General features: G+C 37.4%; 1 protein-coding gene across 1 annotated transcript in view; it reads left to right on the top strand.

Annotated features, from left to right (window-relative positions):
- Positions 1-15,753, top strand: part of LOC111875520 (periodic tryptophan protein 1 homolog) — a 45,311-nt gene that overhangs the window by 882 nt on the left and 28,676 nt on the right. The window contains exon 2 of the mRNA XM_023871835.2: positions 5,431-5,489. Coding sequence (XP_023727603.1) covers positions 5,431-5,489 — 59 coding nt within the window. The remainder of the gene's footprint in view (positions 1-5,430; positions 5,490-15,753) is intronic.

Here is a 15,753-nt window from a genome sequence, read left to right on the forward strand (position 1 = left end):
GTTTTGATATTATTGACCAACATAGGATTTGAAATTAGAATGTATATGCTTTTGTTACTATCACAGAATCCAGGCACTGTATTTCCTCTTCATATTTTTTTTTGTAGTGATATTGTGGATTATGAAGTAATGCCAGTTTTGAGATAATTATAGTGATTAAATTATTTTTATATAGTGTAAGTTAATTTGACTGCCAAAAATGCATTTAAATAATTTTATTTCTACTCGGTCGTCACTGCTTGAACATGACCAGCAGGGCGGAGTTTTGTAAAATAATGTGTTATGAAATATTCAGAGCTACTGTTGTATAAGTTTTGTGGAATATCTGAATTTCAGTAATTTTTATCTCCAGTAGGGTAGGTAATACAAAGCTGAAATTTACTGTAGAGCCAGGTCTTTAGTAAGATAATTTGTTAAAAAAATCTATTATAGTAGCGCCCCCTCACTGAATTTACTATCCTCAGAATACAGATTTTGTAAAACATGGCAGCATTCGCCTATTGTACATAGTACTATAGCAAATCTGCCTGGTATTGCTTGAATGTAATGTATGCATATAAGAAAAAAATTTAAATAAATCTAGCAAAGAAGAAAGGGGTGTGCGTTCATGGCCTAATTACTATCCTAGCATTTGTCTGGAGAGAGAGAGAGAGAGAGAAGAAAAGTATGTCAGGTAGTTGGCATCTGTGCCGCCTTAATTGGTAGAAGGGTTTGAAAATACCCATTATTACTCTGTAAAAAACATAATATTAAAGTGGGCATGTTACTGCAACGCACGTATTGTGCGAATTTTTGTGGTAGAAGGATAAAGATTAAGTGAAAGAACTAAAATGATGATACTGATACTAAGCTGATGTCACATAATATAATGGCAGTAACAGCAACAGTTAGTTTATTCAGAAAATTTATTTAAACCATATCCTGTAAATATTTGGCCAGTTATGGGAACACTTTTATTTTTAACATATTATAGTTTTTATTGTGGACATTAGTCACAATACTTTCATGTTTAATTTGCCAGATGTTTTCCTTTAAAGGTGACTGAATTGTTCTCAATGGACCATGTGGATGTTGGAATTTTAGTACTTTAAAAGTGCTATTGAATGAAGACATACTGATTACAGGACACTTCATGTGTGGTTCAAGCTCTCTAGTATTGTAACACCTTCCCTGCCTCAACAAATCAGTGAAGGGGCACTAATACAGCACCAAAATGTTTTTCACAAAGCAACATGTCAAGGACCTAACTCCACAGCAGATATCAGCTTTGTTCCATCTACCCCCTTGGAGGTGGGAGGAGAGAGAAAAAAAGAACAATCCTGAAATTTTAAAATTCCACAGAAATTAGACAACACTGGGTTTAATTATTTGATTACTCACATCATTCGGTACTGTCATACTGATTTTTACACCTCTTAAGATTAATGTTGCAGTCCACATTTATGCAGTACTTACAAACGAAGAAGTTTATGAAATACTGTGAACCTGTTTCCATCTCATGGTGTCGTTAAACATTTGACAGCCTCTCACAGTTGTAGAAAAAAATCCTAGAGCATTTTATTCTGGATTTCGACATAAGACACTACAAGGTGGTTCAAATATGACCATGGCTGATTTTTTTAACCATAATTGCCAAATACTTCCTTGCACATGTCAGTCTTCAACATACTCCCCTGCCAAGTCAACACATTTTTTCCAACGTTCTGGAAGCATCCTGATGCCCTTTTCAAAGAAAGGCTTGTGGTTGGCAGCGTATCCACTCCCGAACAGTCTGGATGATGGCGACGTCCACAAACCGCATGCCTTGCAAGTCTGATTTGAGCCTTCTGAACAGGCAGAAATCACTTGGGGCCAAATCGGGACTGTACGGCAGACGTGTCAGAAGGTTCCATTTCAATTTCCAGACGGTTTCCATTGTTGTTTTGGCTGTGTGGGTGCGTGCATTGTCTTGAAGGAAGGCTACCCACTATCCACCTGTCTTCTGCTTGGATTGGACCTTTCCCTTCACATCTGTTGCCAGGAGGTCTGAGTAATAAGCTGCATTGACTATTCTGGCATCTGTCAGAAAGTCTACATGGATAACCCCCTGCCAGTCCCAGAAGAATGTTGCCATCACTTTTTCTGCCGAATGGTTCCTCCGCGCTCTCTTGGGTTTGGGAGAACTGGTATGCCTCCACTTGCGTGATGACTGCTGGGACTCGGGAATGAAGTAGTGCACTCACCTTTCATCGGTGGTCACTATAGACTTAAAAAATGCATCACCTTCTTCTTCAAAGTGCTGTAGGAGACTACTGGCAGCTTGCATGCACACCATTTTGTTCATGTCTGTCAAAGTGTGTGGTCCCCACCATGCATTCACCTTGCAATAGTGCAGGTGGTATTTCACGATGTCTTCTACACTACCAACACTGATGGACAGCATCGCTCCAAGTTCCTTGATAGTGACGTGCCTATTCTCATGAATAAGCGCGTCTGCACGACCAGTGTTTGGCTCGGTGACAGATGTTTGCAGCCAACGATCATGCAGTTCATTCTCCATGCGTTCTCTGCCCTCTCTGAAGCACTTACACCACTCAAACACATGGGTCTGTGAGAGACACTCTTCCCCACACTGTTGTTGGAGTCTGTGATGAATTTCAGTGGATGGGACGTTTTCTCCAATGAGGAATTTGATCACAATGCATTGTTCCATGCTCCATGGTACCTTCTGTTTGCTCATCACTCTAGCAACTCCCAGACAGGATTGAACAGGTTCTAACCCAAACAGGAGGGAGGGTGGAGGTTGTGGCTTCACTCTCACAAGGTCGCACAGCTGCTGCGCAGTGCAGCTTGTTTACACACAAATCAATCCCTATCATATTTGAACCACCTTGTGCATAGAAATTAGAAAGTAATGTTATGCGTGATGATGATATTCAAGCATCCAGTTAGTTGATTTTCTTTATTGGGATAGGAAGGAAAGATTTTAAGTGTCTCCAATACTTTGCTGGTCTGTTTTAGTCTTTCATGTGTTTTATACATTCAAGTTAATGTACATATGCTAGCTGTACAAATCATAGTGGCAGTATTATTATGTACTTTTTGTTGAGACCCATTTATTAAAGATGTACAGTGTTATCATCTTGTAGCATCCTGAAAGTTGCTGAGTCACACAGCAGAAGGATCTGCTCTTCACATCAACTTGGGCCACAGATTCAGACTGCTAGTGTAAATGACAAATAAAGAGCCCCTGTTACAAATTAAAGTTCCCTGGATTGCAGCAGTTGCTGGAAATGCTGTCTGCTATTCTTTGCACCTTTGTGAAAAGTTTTCATGTCATTTATTATTTTTATTTATTTATTTTTTTAATAATAACCGTGTGTCTGCAAATGTGTTCATGATTGCAAGAGTAGCATTTCTCTTTGAACTGTGTTCTGCAATTTATGCTGGAAATATCTCATTTTTTAATACTTCTTCTGATGTAGATGTCACACATTACATTTTGGCCCAAGAAATAACAGGACTGCTATTCTGCCAAGGTTGAATGTGAGCTGTGAGATTTGTTATGCTGTAAAGAAATCCCTCAAAAAATAATGCAAGCTCGAACCCAGACAGCTTTAGACTTGTTCTTTACAAACCACATCAGGAATCAGAAATTCAGGCAGGTCCATGTGGTTCTCAGGACACACACCACAAAATTATCATATGGTATACTTATGAAGGTAGAATCAATTGATAACTTAAGATTGAGGTTATTCATGTAAAAGATGTTATTGAAATGAATTATGATCATTAGTTCAGAATGGGTATAGGAGTTGTATTAATGTGTTGTTAAGAACCATTTCCATGTTAGACAAGGCATGGAGAACATGCTACCTCCTCCGGTTACAGACTGACCCATGGTACCCTTGGATGTTCTAGTCCTTATTAGCTCCTCTTTATGTTATTTCGTGTGGGCAGAAATTACCCACTTAAAAGGGAATCACTTTAAGTGTTGTTCTTCCAGTCCCAATTAGTCACAGCTGAAGAGGACCTCTGTACTTTTAGAGTGCAAATTGTATTGATACAGTGCGCAAGCTGTTTTGTGTGTCTGGTAAGGGTCACAGCATCATTTTCCCCCAAACAAATAAGAATTTCCACTACTGTTTTTAAGTGATCTGGTGTCCTTAATCTTTTCTGATAAGTTCTTAATATCCAGGAGGCCACTATAATTATTGTAGTGTGTTTTACTTTTTGGTAGTGGTTTTATGTTTTTTACTGATTCTGGTTAGCTTTTTCTAATGGACCCAACAGAGTGGGTGTCTGCCACACTGCCATTTGAGGTGGAAACAGCCAGTTTCCAAAACATTGTGTTCTTTAGAATACTGCATGATGGACAGATGCCACTGTATGGGGTGAGGTGGGTGAGACTTGGATTTCCCAGTGCCATTGTCCTGCTTCTGTCACTGAGCCTTTACTTAGCTACCCCCAGAACACAGGTTCATGCTAGTGAACAGTGGACATGAAAGAGTGCAGTCAAGCAGGAAGTACAGTAAGGGGGGAGGGGATAACTAATTCATACAGTACTGGGGACAAAACTAAAATATTAAGAACTTCTTTCCCCATTAAGTCTTCTGTTTTTGCAGCAGATGGTTTATGTTTACTTCAGGTGCATTTATACTGATGTTAATGCTAAATTCATAAGGAAAAAAATTTTAACTATGGACAGTTTTCTGTTTAGTAAAGGGACCATTATAGACAGTTTTCACTGTACGTTCCTTACACATATGTATTGTCACATGTGGGATGGTACGTGTGACGAAATGAGTGGTTCTAGTTCAGATAATTGGATTTATTAGCACATGGGTTGCACGCACACTCTCTTAATTGCACTTAAATACATGCAGTACAGCCCAATCACTGATTTACACACTTTCCAGTTCACCATTGAGCATGCACTGGAGTGACTGGATTATTTCCTTTGAGCATTTAACATTTTAAAACCCACTGGTTTCACATACATTAATATAACAAGAACTCTGCATGTTACTCGTAGATTGTATGAATGTGTTTTATGTGACACTCACAGTATATAGTGATTATTTCCTTAAACTGCATTACCTAGTTGGTCTTCCTAGTGGAGACAGTGTGTTTCCTGTGAGACAGGAACTGAATATTTGTATTGTTCAGAGGAATTTCAGCCTGTAAAAAAATGGGATGAAAGAAGTTACCAGAGTGACACAACAAAATTATGTTAGTTGTATCATCTAACAGGCAAAAAACCAGGAGAAGGTATTTGGACCCAGCATCAGTGCCTCGTGGCAATTGTACTGACTGTTGTAGCTAGTCTGTAGACATTTCGCACTGCCCCTCCAGCCTTCTGAGTGTTAAAGAATATGTAATAAGAGCATTAGGATTATTTTATAAAACTCCATTGCTGAGAATACAGAAGTATTTTCATTCTTCTTATAGGTTCAGTTAACAGAAGAGGAACTGCAAGAAATACTTAATGAAACTAGAGCTGAAGTCAGGTAAGACGATTTTTATCACATAAATGCAAAACATTTGCAACAAAAGTATAAAAATTCAAAGTTGAGATATTTACATCGTGAGATATTTCAGGCATACTGGTTTAAACATCTTTGGGGTTTGTATCAAAACATGTATGATTAACAGAAGTTATTTTCTCCTAGCATAGCTTGGAACACGCTACTTGCACCTAATTGGTGCTGTTTTAATGTTTTGAAAACTTTGACCTTTCCTCATAAATCTAAATTGCCCCCACTTACTAATAAGACCCGCCTACCTTTGATTGTGTTGGAAACTTGCTTTGAGCTTGTTCATGTGTTATGACCACTTCTGGTTTATAAAAGCCTTTGACTATAGTGTTGAATGGTAGGATGACAGATGAATTGTGAATTGAAAAGGATTTTAGAAGGAAGCAGTCTTAGCCTACTTGAGGTACTATGCCAGAATTTGCCCAAGGGGACCGGGGAAAACCATGAAAATCATCAGTCAGGTTTGCCATTTTCTTGGCTGAGATTTGAAATGGCACCTCTAAAATATGAGCCAAATTGTTACCACTATGTCAGCCAGCTCTGTTATAAGTTCTCCCTCAACACCTCTCTAACATGAAACATTGGTGTGTGAAAGTAATATTGAAATTTATGTAATGCAGTAATTTAAAGTTTCTTTAGCTTTTCATTTTATTTGAAAACGTCTTTTAAAGATGGACCTGCCTGTTGTGAAAGCAAGATTTGGGGACAGTATAATATTCCTCCTTTCAATGCAAAGATTTTTATTTTTTCAGTTGCTGAAAAGTTGGTTTTGAAATTTGGATGAGATCATTGCTGGTAACAAATTGCTATATACAGTACAGCCAGAACCCTTATTAAATTTGATATATGTTAGTTTCTGTACATTTTGTATGCATTAAAATTGTTATTTTTTGCTGTTCTGCTTTATTGGAAAGTGATGATGTAAATACTTGAGTACTTTCTTGCTTAAGCCTGAATATAACAATTTGTTTAGCCTTTCAGGATGAAGTGCCATTCAGCAGTGTGTGGTGGGAGGTTATGGTCTCATTTAGTTTCTAATTTGTGCCCTTTTGTTTGTAATTTTGGAAATATAGTACTTTTTGCTTTGCTTAGCAAACTGCATGTTCCCACTTAAGTGGATAGCACTTGACATCATCCTTGGGAGCTCCCTGGCTCAAATTTTGATTCAAAGACTGGGTGTTTTTTCAAGGTTGTCCTCAGTGCCTTCTTGTACATGTCAGGATTATATGTCAAATTAAGCCACAGCGGCTTGTTTCCAGGCCCTTTCCAAATCGTTCACTAATCCTGTCATTTGATGCGTTATAATGGGAGTTCTTGAAAGCATCACTAAATAAACAATAAACAAATAAATTGATATGGGCTACAGAAGAAAATTTACTCTCTCATTTTGTAAATGTCATCAGTACTGTTACAGTTTTAAATTCATTTTCTTCCATTTGTATAGTATGCTTTGAATTAAAATGATTGATAAATCTTGTGATTGCCTTGTTTTGAACAAATACTAGGTTGTACATATGCTCATAGAAAACGGCTAAGGGGTCATAATGATGACTGGGTCCTGGAGATTCTTGATCAGATACCCTATGCATTCTCAGTAGCAATACAGATACCTGCTGTGGTCTAGGGGCAGCGTCCCTGGCTACAGATCCAGAGGTCTGGGTTAGATTCCCGATGCTATCAGATTTTTTCTGAGAAGTAGTGGGTCTGGAATGGGGTCCACTCAACTGCATGAGGATAACTGAGGAGCTATTTCAAGGAAATGGCAGCTCCAGTCTAGAAATCCGAAATTAATGGCTGTGTTGATTCATTGTGCTGACCATGCGACACCCTCTATCCATGAAAGTTGGCACTAAACTTCGCCAACAAGCGGCAGTCGCTTTGTCGGTATAGTTTGCTTGCAGGCTAAAATCATGGAGTATCTTACCTTCATTTAGCACTGTGTTTAATGTGTGGGCTTCACCTCATTGCTTCATTCATGCCATTATGGCATGGTACCTTTACCATATAAAATTTGGGTAATGAGTGTGTATCAAGAGCTGGCAACACCATTGAATATCATGTCTTCTTATTACATCATTTTATATTATTTTTGTTTGGCTTTTTTAACAAATTTTCTAGGTATCAACCTCATTTTGTGATATTAGTTGTTATGTGGATACATTCATATATAGTCAGTATTAACTGGATCAAAGTGTTACTGAGATATTCTGGCCTGCACTGTTCATATTGGAGTATACTTTTATCTCAGTCTTCTTTTTTATGTGTGCTAAGGAAATTGATGTAGATGTTCCTATAAAGAACACGACGTTTTTAACGTAAATGCAGCCTCCGTCTGCATTGCCCTCTAAAACTTTTTTGAAGTAGTCGACTGATTTTCACAAAATTGTGCGAACACTATGCAAATGGAGACTATCCAAATTTTGTTGGTTCTTAATTCCCAATGGTCAGTAATAAAACATGGTCAATGCAGCAAATTGTGAGGTAGAAGTGACACAGGTGCAACTTTATTTAGAGTCATGAAATGATGTGTGGTAAATTGTCTCCAAAAAAAATACCTTTTTTTTCTCTTTTCTTCTTTTGTTATGTAAAATATCAACAAGGCAGCCATGAAAATATTTTGTTACCTCTCAGTTTAATGACAGTAACTAATCAATTGCTGAAACTTGGGAAGAGAAATTTAGTAGTTTGAAGATAGAGCATAAGTGTGAACATTAGGTGTGAAAGACTTAGAAATTTAACAAGCACAGACATAGTGACTACACAAGCCTCTGAACTTATATCACACTAATTTAATGTAGACAGGCTCCATATTTAAATAATAAGTTCTTCCCAAAAAGAAAATTAAATTTGTATCTGTAGAACTAGAAGTGTATGTACGTAGAAGCATTCTGCTGGGAACTCCTTATTATATTAGTTTTAACCCAGCATGGTGGCTTATGCAGTAAAGCAAGTGTCATGTAACTTTGAACAAGGCCAAGAGTAACCTTGAATGCGCAGAAGAAAAATTTCAGACAAGGGGGTGGATTCGAGGGTGTGAGAAGTGAAAGACCCCCTTGTCTGAAATTTTTCTTCTGCGCATTCAAGGTTACTCTTGGCCTCGTTCGAAGTTACGTGACACTTGCTTTAATACCTCTGACTTACATTTTGAGGGATGGTCAGTTGAGATCTTGGCCAGGACGCTGGCTGTTCTTCATGATTTTTCTGCAGTCCTTTAGGCAGCTGAAACTACCTCACATTAGGCTGTGACCTGTTACTTTCACTAAATCATATCATCATTAAGCACTGTATAGTCCAAGATACTGACTGCTGTTAAATAAACCATGCATAAAATAAATGCACTATGAAATGTATGGCTTATAGAGCAGCCATGTGTATGGGTACATGCCAGTGACTGCAGCAGTATTAATGACACTGTATGAATTCTGTATCACAGACTTCTATATATTTTCTTAAGCAGGCCTCAACAGAGCACATACTGTATGGTAGCACTGGATCTCAAAGGGATGAACTCCTAAAAATCGGTATCAGGGAACTTCTTGAGGTGAAGGAACGAGTGTTATTCATACCAATTGATTCTGAATTTTTCATATGATAGTAGATTTTTTTTTATAAAAAGATTCAATTTAATTAGTGTGAAATGAAAATTAGGTGTTGTCATTGTCAGGAATTTGCATTTCATTTTTATGATGACCTGTGAATCTCTATAGTTAATATCTAGAAATATTTTTAGCCTTCTTTCCTTAGACACAGACTTTAGTCCTACAATTCTTGTACTCTTAGTATCATATTTAGATAAGATCACATATTAATAAAACGCAGCTTGGCCCATGGATGGGCATGCTGGACTCATACAGTTGAATCATAGTCAAATGAGAATTTTTTATTGCTTGCAGTTTTAAATATGTTACAGATTATTGTTATTCCTTTATGGAAAGTGCTTATTACTTAACCGCTTGGAACCTAATGTCAAGTATAGTCCATTGTAAACAGTGAAGTGCTGCAGTACTTAGCATCGAGGCAGACTTGTCTTTGATTTCAGATCAGAACTGATGGTGTAGAACACCTTGCATAGATGGCAGTGCCAGTTAAAGCCTGGGTGGGTTTAGGAACTCTGAACAGAGTGCATGTTTACTGTAAAAGGATGAGGAGCCTAATGCTCCAGTACCAATTGATTACAATCCCTGAGAATCGTGGCATCTGTCTTACATGTAGGCCAATGTGGTGGTATTTCTTTTTTATTGCCAGTGGGGTGGGACTAAGTCCCTTGTACTGCGGCCACTTCTGGCCTATTGTACCATCCCCAGATGATAGGTGAGAGTGATTGTGGAGCAACTGGTGGAATGAAGATTGGCAGGGGAAACCGAAGTACTCAGAGAAAACCTGCCTCAGCGCCACTTTGTCCACCACAAATCCCACTTCACCAGACCCGGGATCGAACCCGGGCCGCCGTGGTGGGAAGCCAGCAACTAACCGTTTGAGCTATGGCGCAGTCCATTGTGGTGGGTAAGTAGTTCTTAGATTTAGCAGTTGAGGCGCACGTTGGCGGCATGGGCAAACTAAGCAGGTGGGCAAGGTTTAGCTGAGGAACAAATACAAAACATTGGAAAGTCTTTAATGTAGCAAGTAGGGACATGAAGACTGACATTTTCCAGCAGGGAAGGGCAGGATTTAAGGCCTCAAGAAACCTAAATGGTAAAGGTATATCAAGATGGTATCTTCATTTATGTACAGAATGTTGACTTAAATTCTGTAAAGCATAAGTATAACTGTAAGGGAGATGTGAGTTTTAAACTAACGGGACATGTTCTAACTTTGACCTGACTAAGATAAAGTATAATGCATATAAACAGTCCAGAAATGAGAATCTGAATGTTATGGAGTGAATAAGGCCCAATAGCTTGCTTGCTTGAATGTGGGCAGTTCCCACAAAGTAAAAGACATCAAAATGTCATCTTGAATAGTGTTTCCTGAAGTTTAAAGAATTAAAAATTGAGTTATAATTACAAGGAAGAATGAACTGAACAAATTGATTGTAACATAAACTTTTTGGTTTTGTATATTTTTAATTTCACTAGAATCTGACAAAGTGAGGTTATTCCAGGTGATAGAGTCATTCTTAAGCTTACACGAAATGAAGTCAATATACAAAAAGATTAACTTTCTAGAGAATAGAATGTATTCTAATGTGTTTTTCCGTGATGAATACTTGGAATCTGTTGAGTTCCCCCAGTGACAAATGAATAACAACAGGACGTTGCATAGGAGAACCCTAGGAATGAATTGTCGTTGAGTAACAATGGATAAGACGAAACACATTACCGGTGTATTCTATAAGGAGCATTCCCGAAGCAACGGATTGCTGAACATGTGAAATCAAACCTTGGCTAAGGGTGTCCTCTGTTGAGTCCGAACACGACTGAAGGAACATGAGTACAGAAAGAAGAATTTTCCAAAATGTAAGCAAAGCAAGATCTTAATGAGAAATAACACATGAACCAAGTAATGCAAGATAATGAGAGTCCAAAATGATTCAGTTTATGTAACACAAGAGTGTAAAACTTGTCTAAGATAAAAACAAAATGGAATGAGTCTGCCCTTGAGAACTGAGAGGAAGGTTACGAAGTTTATGTGCATAGCAAAATTGGTTATAGTAGATCTTAAATTAATGAAGCAGTGCAAACTTAGATGCAGTTTAGATTTAAAATGAAAGGAAAACTTATTTTCTGAAGTACTTAAATGATTTTTGGAAAATTTGTTTAAAATTACAATACTATGAGGTCTTGGTTATCTGCAGTAATGTAGGGGAGAAGTAGTACAAGCAGTTAAAAGCTAGGAATAATTCATAAACCTGTGAAATGCTTACCATCCGTGCTGCATTCAACCTTGGAAATCACTTCATTGTTCTCTACAGGTTCTAAACAGTGAGACAGATATCTTTCCAATAGATAAAAGTAGACATTTGGCCTTAAAAGCAAAAAATAATAAAACAGAATTTGCAGCAGTTATAAGATGTAAAGTTTACCGAAAATTATTGTAAAGTGGCACTGAAATGTGTAACACACAAGACTTAAATCCTTTCTGGAAGCTGTATCAATAACTAAGGGATATGAAAAGTTCCATGAATAAACTCCAATGCAGGTAATCCACATATGGATAGTTGGGAACATACTGTCGATGTACAGTTGGTCACCAGAGCATTGTAATGTTTCTTAAACATCAGTAAAACAGCCACTCACTTCCATAAAGAAGGAAACCTCCCCATTAACCCTTATGCTGTGTATTCTCACTATTTTCCTAAAATAGTGCAATTTGAAAGTAAAAATATGAAAAAGTACAGCAAAAATATTGTCATGTGCTTTCTAGGTAATGCCACCAGAAATTTTATGGGTTCTTGGATTTGAACGATTATTTATTGGACACTCACTTTTACATTTGCAAGTACAATTATTCTCAACTTATAATACCCTTTAGACGTTCCCTCTTCACTATTAGAATTACTTGAACCGCTGATCTTTGTGAAGTGTCTTTTGCTCTGCTCGGAGCTCAGCTATCCTTGATCCCTTGTCAGATAAGAACTCTTCTGTTCTAGTCAGATAAGAACTCTCCTGTTTAGTCGGATAAGAATTCTGCTGGTCTCTTGCCGAATACGAACTGTTATATATTGCACTTGGACTGAATAGGGAACACATAGTCGAAGGGTTAATTTCGCCCGCTGCTACGCAAATGCTGCTTCTAACAATTGGATGCTGCGGGATTATGTGTCTGCCTCAAATCGTTCGTAACGGTGGAAACCCCATTGTTAGACTTTCATTCTGGGGCAGCAATTTCCTAGGAATTGCTAGCCGTTGTAGAGTAGTGTATGCATTCTGATTCCAGATATTTCGGCCCTAGGCAGCACGCCACAATACATTTTCATAATCTAGTGAATGAAATCAAGTCATGTCCCACAAGATGATTATTTCTTGATGCAGACTAAAGCCAGATGTTACATTGTGTAGTAGTGGATGCTTGTTTGACTTCAGTTTAATGTTGCAGCAGTAGGGTTAATAAAGCAAGCTCAGAAATGTAACGTGCAAGATGAATTATTATTATTATTATTATGTGATACTGTAATCATTTGTAACTTATTTACGTTTGCAAAGAATAAAAATAAACTCCATTGTCTATGATTGATTGTAACATGCCTAGTCCATGAGCTAAATTATTGTTGGTTGTGTAAATGTAAATTATCTAAATAATGCATTAAGAACATGAGATTTATGATACTGGAAGTCTGTAGTAGGAAGGTAGGTATGAATTCTGCCTGGAACTCCATTGTTTCTTGCAAATAAGGGTCTTTGCAAACAGGCATTGATAAGGGTTCAGAAAGATGTTTCCATGAAAATTTCTCCAGTTGCAAGATAGGAGTTGCTAGCTTCATATCAGGTGAGAACTTGGCAGTTATGCTTAGTTGTCACTGGTAACTTAATGATAATAAGACAGTATGGCTAGTTGAAAGATGCAGGCAGAATGTTTTCCATTTATTCCAGTATTAACAATTTCCTTGTCTGTAGCCCACTCTGTACACTATTTTCTTGATATCTTTGTGAACCTGCCTGTAATCAGCTTGAGAGAACTGGAAGGAACAGTAATTGTGTCCCCTTGTTGTGACAGGCGGGACTTAACATTACACACCACGAAATTCTCAACAAAGACCTCTCGAGGTAGGCTGTTGGAATAGAAGAAATGGACCAGAAGAAAAGTCCAAACAGAAGGACTAAACGCCCAGCTAAAGTTCTCGAGGACAACGACTGGGATTGCAGTGTATGCACTTACAGGAACACTGAGGAAGCGTTTAAATGCCTGATGTGTGACGTTCGTAAAGGAACCTCAACCCGCAAGCCACGGATCAGCCCTCAGATAGCTGCCCAGCAGTATAATCCGACACCTGCAAAGAATAAAAAGGAAGGTGGTGTCAAAGAGGGGACTGTGAAGGAAGGCAGTGGGAAGGAGAGAACAGAGAAGAAGAACAGTACACAAGGAACTAAAGCAGGGAAGAAAACTAGGCACCCACCTCGACTAAAGAATGTTGATAGAAGCAGTGCTCAAAGGTGGGAAGTGACAGTGAACAATGTTACAGTGGTGGTAACTGAATATAAACCCAAGTCAAAGAAATCAGTGTCTGACCAGTCAGGCCGTCTGAGCAGTGCTTCGTCTGAGAATGGAAGCCAGTCAGAATCCAGTGTTGATGTGAGAAGCGGAGACATAGGAACAGATTCCCGAAGTTCATAGTTACGAGCTAAGTTTTAAACTAATTGATAAGAACGATATGTAAGTTTTAATAAAACAACTTCCGAGTCCAAAATTTAATCTGAGAGTTCTTCATATGATATTCTGAAATTTTTTGCATTTCTTTTTACATGCCCTGATGACACTGGATGAACATCCTCAGTTGTATAGTCTGTTTCGTGGTGGTTGTACCTCAGCTTCATGGCATTAGACATAAGCAAGATGACCGACCAATTTGTGATGTTTGTGTTTGCCTTCTTGGATTGCTGTGTTGTCATGGTGGTCATTTTCTTTCCATTTGTGCTCAAAGTGTAACATTAAGAGTTTTACTCGTATATGTATAATTTTCTTGGACACTTGGCACCATGTTTTTGCTTCTAATACATTCTTGGCCCAGTAAGTTAAGAAAAAAAGCATATATCGAATTACACTGCCAACTAATAAATTTTACTGGGCTGTACATAATGCTGTTTTCAGCTGTTCTTTGAGTGAGGAGTGTGTTACAAAGTTGGTAACAGGCTGTAAAACTGGCCATATTTGAAACATAAAAATTTGTGATTGAATAAATTATAGTAAAAGTCAGTAATTACCAGTGTTTTTAATCACTGTGAGCTAATTATATTTCAGTACCTGAAAACATGCCACATCACAATACACATTATATGTGTGATTTTCCTGTTGGAACTGTTGTGGAATGCGTGTTCCTAATTAATATTATTTCTCAGTTTTATGTATCACCCCTTAAAAATGACTTCACTTTCCAGTGATGACATACATAATGAGTTGGTTTTCCAAATATGGGTTGAAATGTACCATCCTCAGATGCATGCTGCTGCTTAATTGTCGGTGCCAGAATATTTTTGAGATATATTTACAGTATTTTTAGGTGAACACAAATCCTCTTAATAACAGTATACATAATGTTAAAAAGGATCCAATTTAAAAATACATATGTATAAAACATGTATTCTTGAAATTAGAAGTGTGATTTACTTATGTCACTTTCCCCTTTTCCAGTTTTCAACTGTGTAAGAGTGGGAGGGAAATACAAGGATGTGTGATACAATAAAAATTATGAATATTGAGACAAAATATGTAATCAAACAGGTGATGCTGTTACACTGCTGACAAAGACAAATGAGTCTTGAAAGAGAAGGATGTGCTGGTCATCACCTGCAATTAGACATTCACATTTGATTCCTCATTTTGTATTTTTGTTGGTCCATGTTCTGGAGGGTAGATTGAGTTTAAATTGTTTTCTTCTTTACTCCAGTTGTAGTGGGACAGTGCTGATTTAAGAAAAGTTTAATGATATTTTTTCTCTTGGTCCCCCCTCTCCCCAGTTTAAGGGAAAGGGAGTTGTGCATGTAAATATGGTATTTGTGATATTTTACAGATTTAATCAGAAATATGAAATATATTTGACATGAAAATTCTTTTGTTTGTCAGATCTAAATATCAGTCAATTTTGGATAAGAAAGTTATTTGCATGTACATGCGTGACTTGGATTTAAGTGAATATAATAACAGTAGAGATCTCTTGGTTTAAAATTACATAATCCAACTATTGTAAGCAGTATTTTGATGACATATTAAAGACTTAATCGTCATTTTAGTTTTGTTTTCCTATGAATGTTTTTAATATCGGCTTTATTGTGACTGAACTGTGCATAATTGATTTTAATTTATATGATCTTCTATTATAGGTGAAGTTAATTGTGTTCAGAGATTAGCATCTTTTTTGAATATGTACCTTTGTATCAGTTGCCTGTTTGTTTGTACGTTTTGTTTCTTTGATGTAGATTTCTCCCAGAAACAGAGAGTATAGTGTAAATTTTGTATTTCAGACCATTTGATGTGGAATTAATTTGAATAAGATGTTCTCTGGGTATGAAAGAAGTTATTATACAGTTTTCACATCTTTATAGTAACTTCTCATATTCTGTTTTGTTTAAAATGTAATATTGAC

The sequence above is a fragment of the Cryptotermes secundus genome, unplaced genomic scaffold (genome assembly GCF_002891405.2).
Source record: "Cryptotermes secundus unplaced genomic scaffold, Csec_1.0 scaffold468, whole genome shotgun sequence".
NCBI lineage: Eukaryota > Metazoa > Arthropoda > Insecta > Blattodea > Kalotermitidae > Cryptotermes > Cryptotermes secundus.